This window comes from Montipora foliosa, chromosome 12 (genome assembly GCF_036669935.1).
Source record: "Montipora foliosa isolate CH-2021 chromosome 12, ASM3666993v2, whole genome shotgun sequence".
Classification (NCBI taxonomy): Eukaryota; Metazoa; Cnidaria; class Anthozoa; order Scleractinia; family Acroporidae; genus Montipora; species Montipora foliosa.
The window spans coordinates 15,139,338-15,151,519 of NC_090880.1; the positions used below are offsets into that span (position 1 = coordinate 15,139,338).

Sequence of the window (12,182 nt, forward strand, 5' to 3'; positions counted from 1 at the left end):
GGGAAAATCAACTCGGTAAATTGGAGTTTTTGTTTAGTTCACAGCTCAAACACCATTATGATATGTTTTTTTGAAATTCTTCAGTAAAAGGATTTGTACAGATTCCATCGGCATTGAGTTTGAATAGGGCAACCCTAAAACCCGAAATCCGGAATCACAGTACAATACAGAAAGTAAAAACTATCCTAAACATTCATAAAAGCTAACCTTAGGCCTAATTAGGCCCAAACAAACGTTTTTAGGCCTAATTAGGCCTAAGGTTGGCTTTTATGAATGTTTAGGATAGTTTTTACTCTTTGTATTGTACTGTGATTTCGGATTCCGGATTCTGGATTCTGGATTCCTGGTTTTAGGGTTGCATGTATACAAATGTACCATGGGAACCAAAGATGCTAATGGTGGGTTAGTCACATCAGTTGATTTCGTCTTTGGTGGTCGGCGTCGGAAGTTTGATTGATGGAAGCCAAAGCACAGTTTGACTGTTGGCGATTGAGGGTGAATTCCGCAGAATTATGAAAAATGCAGTAAGAAAGAGTGCATAACTTTGAATATATAGTTGCCGCCTACGCCTTTTTTGCTCTGGTGCATAAGTTGACACAATGAAATAGCTGGTGAAAATCAAATAACTGAATAGTTCGGGTCTGAGTTATTTTGTTTTATATGGCTATTGGCCGCACTGAATAAGCAAACCTGTTGGACAGTACCTTTTTTTAGTGAGTTTTCTGAGTGATGTTGTTCAATACGTGAATAAAATATTATAATGAGAACTGCAGCTTGCTTGGTTCGATGGGTCTTCACTGTGACTAGAGACTGTTAGGTACACAGAGAAGTGTTCATTCATCCACAATTAATGCTGGGGCACTTTTGAGGTCTATAATACTGTATAAAACAAGCCCCAAATGCTTCTTTATATACCAAGTGAAATTGGACAAATGCTTGTACACTGTACCACAGGAAACTCGCACACAACAACAAAACGTCATGCTAATCGGAAGAAGTGCTATGCAGAAACTCTGAAAGCAGGTAAGGCACTTGTTTACTGGTATGTACTCATACATGTAAGAGATTGGAAACTCTTCTCAAGTTCTCAGTAGCCTTGTGGCAAAACAAGATTCAGAAAGGAAATAAAATAAAAGAACTTCTTGATTAAAATTGAGGGATTTATGTAACAGGAGTGCTATACAATCACTGTTAATAATCATATACATATTTATATTCCAAGCTTTTTGCTGGAATCTCTCATAAGCAACCAGCCCCTATTTCATCTCTGGGTTGCTTATGACTGAGAGCTCATTCTCATGAGTGAGCAGCTAGCTTTGCCAGAACTGTCTCTCACAATTAACCGTTGCATTCGCTCTTTAATTCCGGATGTGCTCGCTTACAAGATGTTGGATTTTTAGTGTCATAGCTGACATGCTTGTGAATAGGAAGCAGCAAGTTATCACTGTTGCTAAGTGTGTAGCCCTTACAGTAGCTAACTGTTGCTTTTTGAGGACACATAGAACCTCATTGAATGCAGCCGTAGTTACTAAAACAAGGAATATATATGACCTACAGTGACCTACAATGAGCAACTACAATAACCTACAATGGTCTACAGTGACCTACAAAGAGCTACAATGACATACAGTGATCTACAATGACCTACAATGACCTACAATGATCTACAATTAGGTACATTATGAGCTAAAATTAGCTAATGACCTGTAATGAGCTAAAATAAAAGATAATTTGCAGCTCTGAGGGCACTGCAGCATGTTTGCAGTATAAAGATTAAAAGCATTACACTCTGCGCTTTGAACCAATCATAACCTCGTTCCTGAGCGAGTTGAAAATTTTCATTGTGCTCTCTGAACCAAAGAAAACATCATGGGAGGAATAATATATTTATAACCTTCTCTTCATTTTTTCCTGCTCTAATTAAGATTTTATTTTTGCCAAGCGAAGCCTTGATATTTGCACATTTTCATGCAAGGGTCTTTTCACAGTCTGTTTCTGCCTTCAAGGTAGACTATGAACACAGACGTACGGTATTTCCGGCAGTCGTTTCTCAGGCCATGTGCGTAATTGCTGTCGTTATTTGGGCCTGTCATACAATGGACTACATGTAAAAGTGTTGTGTGACAACGCACAATGGATGTTTTCTGCTCACCAAACTCTTCACCCTGATCCACTTTTGTCTTTCTCTTTGAAATCTTGTAAGCCATTTAAGTACCGGTAGGTCATTGTAACTCATTGTGGATCATTGTACTGTAGATCACTGATAGTAGGTTATTGTAGATCACTTTAGGTCATTGTAGCTCATTGTATGCCATTGTAGGGCTCTTGTTGTAGGTCATTGTATGTCATCCCTTGTTTTAGTAGCTATGTGAATGCAGCATTTGCATAAGCAAACTTAATCTTCCAGTGGATAACCAGTTTTGAATAAGCTTATTGAAATTACATGTATTCTTCTGGTTTTATTGTAGTTAAAGATGCTGGATGTTGTACTGAAAAATGTCTGGAGGCCATGGATCTGGCAGAGATGTGCATGATAAGGAAAAGTGTTCAGGGTACCAGTTCACTACAAAAGAGGCAGACATTACTTGATTGTTTGTGGGTGCATGCCAAGCCAAATGAAAGGTGTGTTTTCTTATTGCCTACAGTATACACAGTTTAAATACATAGCTCTCAGTCCTGCATGGTCTCATATAGAAGAATGCATGACAAGAGGAAACAAAACTAAATATTATTGCATGTTCTCTGAGCAAATTTGCATTGAATGCATGTGGAGAATGCCATGCTTTTAAGGTTATCTTAAAGTTTGCTTTCTGATTGACTTTAAAATTTAATAGACAAGAATACGGAATCAAATCACAGATTAATATTAGTCCATCCAAACCCTCTATACAAATCATGTATGATCTTGATATAACATCTTTCCTACAGCTGTATGACTGTATATACTTCTTTTATAGTTGAGTACATTACGAAGCAAATTATTATAACTGGGCTACATGTAGGTACAAAATGTAAGCTTGACTAAATTCATGTATATGCTTTTACTAAACATGTAAACTATGCAATAATTTGTGTATGTTACAGTGAACAAAATTCAGATTCAAACATTTTCCAATACAATCTTTGGTCCTTGAATTTCAGTGATCTTCAGCACATCCCATATTATTTAAGTGGATACAGAGTATGCAGCACTGCTTATCGTATGATAATTGGACTGAGTGCTAAAGCTTTAAGGAAAACATTTCGTAACTTCCTTGACGGAATTAGGACTTTGCAGAAATCCCGGAGCAGGAACCTAACACACAAGAGGCTGATGGCTGAAACTTGGATGGAAGCATTCACTAAAAGGGTAACCCTTACCAAAAAGTTTTATTAACCAAAATCCCCAGTTGCTGAAAAAGTATGTTTTATGTGTATGTGTATGACTGTTGGGGTCAAATTCTCAATTCATGATTTCCATCCACAGTGTATGGTACACTGTATGAGCCTTCTTTCAAGTAACATATCAATTACACTTAAGTCAAATAATTAAAAATGTCCAGGCTTCCTGAAATAAGGGCTAATCTGGTTTGAAGACATTAAAAAATTCAAAACCTAGCAGCATAATTTGCCATAATATGTGCATGCATGTAGCTAATTCACTATTATTCAGTTGATTGCATGCAGCCTGTGGGCATTATGTTAACCTCTCATTAGTGTTTGTTTGCATGACTAAAAATCCATGAAAGAGCTCTATTTTTCAGGCTAAACCGATCTTGTCATTGCTTTGTTGTTGGTATTAAATATTATTATTAATTATTATTTCTAACTTCAAGGTGGGTGATAAAATGCCAGACACGGGTGCCTTGCATCTTCCAAGCTATCTAGACAAAACCATCATGTACAGGTATATGAAAGCAGACTTGGAAGATGGCAATGAAGATGTCGTTCATTATAGCACTTTCTGCCATCTCCTGAGCGATGTGTTTCCACATGTTAAAATACCCAAGGTATGATATTGTCATGTTAGAGCTCCGCTCTATTTATTTTGAACTCCATACTTTAAGACTTGTAGAATACATTATGTGAGCAATCAAATCATATATTCTTATAAAAGGATCAAGCTAAAGGACTGGCAGTACAAGCTAGGCAACTTCTACTCTCACCAATTTCAAACAAGAGAGCGATGGCTAAACTTAAATTCTATTCCCTATTAAATTTACTCCAGAACTTTTGTTAATCGTACTTTCATGTTAGTGGTATAAGGGTTTCAGCTGTATTATTATTTCTTGAATTAACCAACCATACAATTTTGTCCCATTCCTATAAAATAAATTTCAAATATACTAAATATATTCGCAATCTACAGTGTTCAACACAAACTTTCTTACTAATCTGCCCTTTGGGCAACCAGTTTTGTTTTTTTGGTTGCCCATGGTTTTTTTTTTCGGTTGCCCGCCTTCGTTGACGCGTTGGTGGGATCGGATTCTTAACTTTTACCAACCTGTTGCCCATTAAAACTCAAAGGAGGCTTGTAAAAATGTCAATTTGGAGTAAAATGTGTGTAAGATGGGTTTGACAGACCAACAGGACTCCTGCTGTGTCCATAGTGTTCAGACAAGTAGCTTTCACTGTTTTGCTTTGACCAGCATACATTTAAGGTGGCTCAAACCAGTTTCAACACTTTCAAGAGACCTTGTTATGAGAAAGATTGACACTACAACACGTTATCATGTCACAGCAATGTTATGAAACCATGTGAAACAGCAATTATTATTAATTATATTATTTTTTTATCATGTTTGCAGTGACTATGTCATATTACTAGTCACTTTCTTAGTTGCAAATCAAATCGTTCTGAAAAATATTAGTCAACCAAAAATTCTGATTGCCCTACATGTATTTGGCAAGTCCTAGAGTTGTTTTACTTGCCCATGGATATATTTCGCTTGTCCTGAGCAAACTGGCAAGCATTACTTAGTGTCAAACACTGATCTAGAATACAAGAAATGTCATCACTATGTAGTAAATAAGGCCTAGTTGTCTCCCCCACACATCCCACTTGTTGAAAGATGTTCAAAAATTCAGATGAAAATTAAGGTTGAAAGACATTACGTAGGTATCGATAATAGCCATTAACTAAAGTTGGCTGTTTACATGTAGACTATGCTTTTTTATGCCAAAATGGAGTTGCAATTTAATTATCTTGGTAATTTTGATTTGCTGATATATCCTTATTTTAATAACTACGGTATTATTATTGTAGGTTAACCGTTTTACCAGGTGTGATTATTGCACAATATTGTGTGAGGAAAAGCGAAAAGCGAGAGACAGGGATGTGCGAAAGTACTTGGACAAACTGTTTGATTTCCACAATGACCTGCAAATGTAAGTTATGCAAACAGTCATTGCATTTTGTGACCTCTTATAGAAAATAGATGTGATACTGATATCTATTGATATCCGTAATGCATGCAAAGAGTAACAGTGTGTTTCAACAGATACATGTATGTACATAAACCCTGTCATGATAACAGTTGATAATATATTTTTTTTCTGACTGAATAAACTACATGTATGCTTTTCAAACCATGCCAGCTGGATACATGTACATGTATGGGTGGTAAATATTAATTTTCACAGGTAGTCGTAGTACAGTCATCCAAACAGTCCATTATTGATGTTCATGTGAACTGCTTTAGCCAATTGCATAGATATCTGATCTGTGGTGTGTGTTTTGCGAAGAATTGATTGACATATACCCTTAATCTAATTTTGGCATTCCTCACATTCATAAATTTAGCGAAGTATTTCTATCTATTTTGTCACAGGAGAGAAAGGAAACTGCACTACCACCACAGGGAGAAGGCAAAACAGTACCCACACGAGTATGCTTGTATTGCACAAGATGGCATGGATCAGGCAAAGCTTCTCCTTCCACGCCTCATAGTTACAGCACATGCCTATGCCAGTGCAAGAAAGCTTAGACCTCACTTGACTGGTGTGTTAAACCATGGCAGACAACCGAAGGGCTATTTTGACCTATTTCAGTATCCCCATGATTCAAATCTCACCATAAATATTCTATTATTGGAGTTGCAAAGCATGGGGGAGGACTTGCCTGACACCCTGTTCCTCCAAATGGATAATTGCTGGAGGGAGAACAAAAACCAGTTTGTTCTAAACTTCCTTGGTGTCCTAGTTATGCTTGATATTTTTGTGAAGGTAAATTGAGTAACACTGAAAATTTATTGAGTCACATAAGGAATTTGATCCTCTCTGCCTTAGGGGTTTAGTGTAATTGTGAAATTACAGTATGTGGAGATCATTTTATGGCATAGGAGCTGGGACTTAGAAGCCACGCAGTTATAATTATACACATATTAGTCAAAGGAAAGGAAAGGAAAGGAACTTGATTTAAATAAGTGTCTAGTCATTCTAGTGCTGGAGCATTAATTGGGGACACTGTAATGCAAATCAGATCAAATGTTGGTTTTTGAGGAGAGAGGAAAACTGGAGTACCTGGCGAAAAACCTCTCAGTGCAGAGCAGAGAACCAACAAACTCAACATACATATGATGCCGAGTCAGGGAATCAAACCCAGGCCACATTGGTGGGAGGCGAGTGCTCTAACCCCCGGGGGGTACTTTAGGAATTTCTGGGTAGGGATGTGCCGCTGGGTCCCTCCAACCCTTAGCCTATACTGTACCAGAGCTAGTGTCAGCTGGATTTTGCCACCCTATACTAGAGTAAACTCCCCAAATCACTCCTATCCTAGAGTAGCTGTTTTCCAGAAACTGAGGTCACTAGTACAGTCTAAAGCAAAGCCAAAACAAAACCTTATACCACACTGATCACTTCTTTCTTAATTTAAAAAGAGGATTTATTTATACTTGTCCAGTCATGCCAAGCACGTACGTACGTACGCATAATCAAGACAATAAATCAATTGTTAAATTTTAACCAGTATTAATACCACCGATTTCCGTCTGAACCCTGATTTTAGACAGTTAATATTCAGTAGCATTTTATGATGGTCATCTATCAATGCTGTTGAGGCTGAGTCGTGAAAATTTAAACTTGCCAATTTCATTTTGAGTAGCAATTCCTGGTTTCCTTAGTCTATATAAAATCTTCAACCAACTGGTCAGTTTCGTGAAAAATGATACCCTATTCTAGACCCAAACGCTCTGATTTATACACCCTATGCTAGAGCAAACTGCTTGAAAACCATACCCTTCACAGCAGCACATACCTATATAGCCCATATATGGCAGTACCCCGCCCCGGGGCTCTGACTCACCACTGCGCCATCCATGCACCCATGTAACCCACTTTTCATTCTTGCAGGTGAAACTGAATTTTTTAATGGTGGGACATACACATGAAGCTGTTGACCAGATGTTTAACAAGTAAGAGATGTCTTTGCAGTGCACAAAATTCTGCTTAATAATTGTTGTTTAGGCTGTTGCATTGTGATAAATATATAATGTACACATGCAAGGATTAATGTTTATATTCCACTTGACCTTTTATCGTTTCAGTAGTTTTACTCTTTTTGGCTGTTTCATTTTGGTGGTTTTGCTTTTGTTGCTTCACATTTTTAAATTAGCACATGCCCTTAATTCCTCAATGAAGTTGTTACATGCCAGTTAATTTACAGTGCATGTTTCTCTTACAGGCTTTCAGAATGCCTCGTTAAGCAAGACACAAGAACCTTTTCAGGTACGTGTACGGTATTTCAACGTGATTAGAGGAGCACTTGTGCATTTTGTCTCCTTATGAATAACTTCTTTTAGAGAAGTTACTGATCTGTATGCGTTCGTTAATTTTCCGATAAGCCTCCAGGGAGGGGAATGCTGTATTGTTCAACTTTTTGCAAGGCTGGTTAAGAGAGTACTTAATTCCAGTTACATTCTCTCACTGTATTAAATATTTAACACTGTATTTCTGGAAGTCATGCATGTAAATGTCACTGCAGTGCATGTCTGTTTTTACTTTGCAGAGCTAATGTCTGCCCTTGAAAAATGTTACACACCCTCCCCAAAGGCAGTAGAAGTTGAGAATGTTTTTGACGTCAAGGAGTGGATGGCACCCTTTTCAACAACCCTGCACAATATTTCCAACCCACACGCATTCAAATTCTCTAAAGCTCCATCTGGAAAAGTTGTTATGCAGTATAAGAACTGGGGGAGTGACAAGAGTGAAAACTGGAAGCCAGATAGCCCTGACCCTGAACAGTGGCTTACCATCCTTAAAGTAAGTTAATTAATTGCACTTGGGAATTCACATTGAGCAGTAAGTGATTTGTTGGCAAATAAATGCCTTTTTTGGCTGTAGAATGGATGCCAAGGGAATTCAAAGACTATATACTGTATAATTCTACACAAGATAATTTTAAAGAGGTAAAACCAAGTACAATGAAGAATTTTGATTATAATTTTCTGCAGCCGGCAAGTGTTTATTTGCAGATGTGTATAAAAGAATATTCCACTTACATGTAAGTACTACAGTACATGTACAGTATGCTAGGGATGACAGCGTGGATATCCCATTTATTTTGAAGGAAGATGTGGAGATAAACCCCAGTGAGGTCCCTGATTATGTCATCCCGAACACAGAGAAGCTGGAACTTGGAAAGCTGCGGACTGATATTGAGAAATTTTATAAATCAAGGCTATTTTCAGAAGAGCACAAAACAGAGTGGAGTACTCTCCTATCAGCTGAGAATGCAAAGTGGAGTCAGAAAGATAGGGCATCAAGTTGGCCATTGCAAGATATACTTGCTAGGAAAGCAAACCTGAGGGAAAAACAAAAACTACCTGAGTCGAGTGACAATGGCCTAGGATTTTTGGGGCAGAAACCTGAGGGGGTTCCAGTAGATGTCGATGACATGGTCAGAAATCAAGTTGCCCCAGTACGAGAGGTAAACCATATGGTGTAAAAAGATGCAATTACTTGATTAAAATTATGCCCCATTCACACCAAACCTTAACCATGACTATTTTGAAGATGTTTAGTTAAACACGCTTTCAAAGTGTTTTCTTTAAAATCATGTATATATGTATACTGATTTTTGTCAACTACAAATTTAGCACAGGTCAAAGCATGTATTCAAACTCACCCGAATCTCATGTAAAAGGAGGTGCTACCTTTTTTTTTGTGACTGATTTTCAGTTTGTTTAATTCAGTTTAATTTGGCATGTCTTGTTGGTGTGAATCAGGTATAAGAAAGTTGTTGTGTGATTTCTTCATTTTGTTTTTTTGCATGTAGGTGTATGGTGGAGTATACAGAAGACCACAACCAGATGTAGTGATGGTGGATAGTTATGAAGGAGTAGTACCAGGTAGCATTGTTGCTGTCAACCTAGATGGAAACTACAAGCCTCCCCATCTAGCACAAGTACAACAGGTTGACAATACCTCCTTTACTGTGCAGTGGCTAAAGGGTGGCTACAAGACAAAATGGGTGCCTTGGCATGGCTGGACATCCACCCAGATTCCAAAGGAAAGCGTAATATACTTTGATATTGACTTTGATGAAAATGGGAAACTGAAAAAAGAGGCAGCACAGTATTTAAGAAGAAGATACAAGGAGTTACAAAAAAAATAGATGTAGATCAGATTATCTATGAATTACTCATGTAGTCATGTTCCTTAAAGTGCTACAGTGACCAAAAACCAAGTTTTAAGCCTTGATTTCAAAAAGACACCTGTTAAACTGCATTTCAACTGGAATTTTCTTGTTTAATGGCCCACCATTACTAACTTTAACTTCTCGAGAGAACTGGCAAGGTTGAGGAGAAAATCATGTCAAAGACTCAATACATGTAGTTTAAGAATACAATGCATGTGTATGCCACTGAATTAATAAGCAGCACAGGAGTTTCGGGCTTTCAGACTTTTAAACTTGTGTTTTGCGTTTACACGCTGAAATTTTAAGCTACATGTGGTGAGAAATGACATATCACTTTTCCCTAGATCCCTAGGTCCAATCGGTCAGTTGGAAACGTGAGTAATGGCAGACTGTGAAATCCAGAACTTACACTCAAAGTAAATAGCCTTTGGATAACAGACCTTAACATTTTGCCAGTCAAGTGTTGAGCAATCACACTTTAAAAATCTGAAGAAAGAAAGGAAGTGATTTTTTGGTCATAGTTACTGTGGCTCTTAAACAATGGGGCAATTCTGTAGATCTGCCAGTGATGAAGCTAAAGTAGTATGTGATCATTATTTTATCCAGCTGGTCTGTCCATGGAAATTCCCATAAAGCTGTTACTGGTGTGGTAAAAAGCTTGACTATTGGATCATATTTTATCCAGACTTGTTCATGGAAATTTCCATAGATCTACTAGTGATGTAGTTAAAAGTTTAAATATGGGATCATAATCTTATCCAGGCCTGTTTATGGAAATTTCCATAAAGCTGTTAGTGATGTGGCAAAAAGCTTAAGTATGGGATCATATTTTATCCAGACCTGTTCATGAAAATTTCCATAGATCTGCTAGTGATGTGGTTAAGAGTTTACATATGGGATCACATCTTATCCAGGCCTGTTTGTGGAAATTACCATAAAGATTTTAGTGATGTGGCAAAAAGCTGAAGTATGGCATCATATTTTATCCAGACCTATTCATGGAAATTTCCATCGATCTGCTAGTGACGTGGTTAAGAGTTTACATATGGGATCATGTTTTATCCACACCTGTTCATGGAAATTTCCATAGATCTGCTAGTGATGTGGTTAAGAGTTTACATATGGAATCATATTTTATCCAGGCCTGTTTATGGAAATTTCCATAAAGATTTTAGTGATGTGGCAAAGAGCTTAATTATGGGATCATATTTTAACCAGACCTGTTCATGGAAATTTCCATAGATCTGCTAGTGATGTGGTTAAAAGTTTACATATGCGATCATATCTTATCGAGGCCTGTTTATGGAAATTTCCATAAAGATTTTAGTGATGTGGCAAAAAGCTGAAGTATGGGATCATATTTTATCCAGACCTATTCATGGAAATTTCCATAGATCTGTTAGTGATGTAGTAAATGGTTAAAGTATGGGATCATTTTATGCATAGCTGTTCATGGAAATTTCTATAAAACTGCTAGTGATGTGATAAAAAGTTAAAGTTTAGAATCATATTTTATCCAGACCTGTTTATGGAAATTTCCATAAAGCTGGTAGTGATGTGGTAAAAAGCCAAAGTATGGGATCATATTTTATATAGAGCTGTTCATGGAAATTTCTATAAAACTGCTAGTGATGTGGTAAAACGTTTAAAGTATGAGTTGATATATCATCCAGACCTGTTCATGGAAATTTCTATACATCTGTTAGTGGTGTTGTAAATAGTTAAAAGTATGGTATAATTTTATCCATACCTGTTCATAGCAATATCTATAGACCTGCTGGTGGAAAGTTAAAAAGTTGTGAAGTTTCTTTTCGATAGTCGTGATAACCACGATTTCATGAATAAAGTTTTCCTTATCGTTAAGTGTCCCGTACCGTGGTTAAAAATTTAGAGCAATATGCTTATATCAGCCAACGTTCTTGACATTGGCAAATAACGCTACTTTAGATTACTTGGTTTACCAAAATTGCCTTACTTCAGAAAATGCCAACTTAAAAAATTACGTGTTATAGCGTCAAATGTTTTGTAAAAGCCACCATAAAGACCGCATTTGTTACAGCTTTACATACCTTTGACGAGCGGCAAATATCATCTTTGAGAATGCCCTTACAGGGGAGTCTCAGGTGGTAAAGGCCGTATTTACTACAGTTTTACACCCAACCTTTGACAAGCGTCAAAGGCTTGTCAAAGTATTATTTGACAACCCTTTGTTACCCTCACAAAGGTGTCGTCAAAGATGTCTTGGCCTCAATTCAAAAGACTTGGCAAAAGTGTTGTGAAAGATGTCTGAGATTTAAGTCAAGAGGTTGGCAAAAGTGTGGTCAAATACGTCTGACATCAAAGCCAAAAATGGGACAAGTGTTTAGTAAACTGAGATGTCTGAGAATGTCTTCAAAGCTGTTTGATTTTTATCATCGTCTTGGAGTGCTAAATCAGTTAAGGTTCCAATAATGCAGATGTCTGTGGGTTACTGTTTCTTAGGCAACAGCATACCAGTGAAAGTCTGCTGAAATTATTCTTGCCTTAATAATTAGAGTTTTAAACACATTCGTAACCAGAATTAAAG

The 12,182-nt window shown here is 37.2% G+C and overlaps 1 protein-coding gene across 1 annotated transcript; it reads left to right on the forward strand.

Moving 5' to 3' along the window:
* Positions 1 to 406: 406 nt before the first annotated feature.
* LOC137979371 (uncharacterized) lies at positions 407 to 10,512 on the forward strand. Its single transcript, XM_068826611.1, has 12 exons — positions 407 to 524; positions 955 to 1,023; positions 2,469 to 2,622; positions 3,142 to 3,349; positions 3,816 to 3,989; positions 5,246 to 5,367; positions 5,811 to 6,204; positions 7,330 to 7,391; positions 7,661 to 7,704; positions 7,985 to 8,238; positions 8,546 to 8,905; positions 9,254 to 10,512. Exons 3-12 carry the CDS (start codon positions 2,510 to 2,512, stop codon positions 9,590 to 9,592), a joined length of 2,070 nt encoding a protein of 689 aa, XP_068682712.1. The 5' UTR covers positions 407 to 524; positions 955 to 1,023; positions 2,469 to 2,509; the 3' UTR covers positions 9,593 to 10,512.
* Positions 10,513 to 12,182: the final 1,670 nt, after the last annotated feature.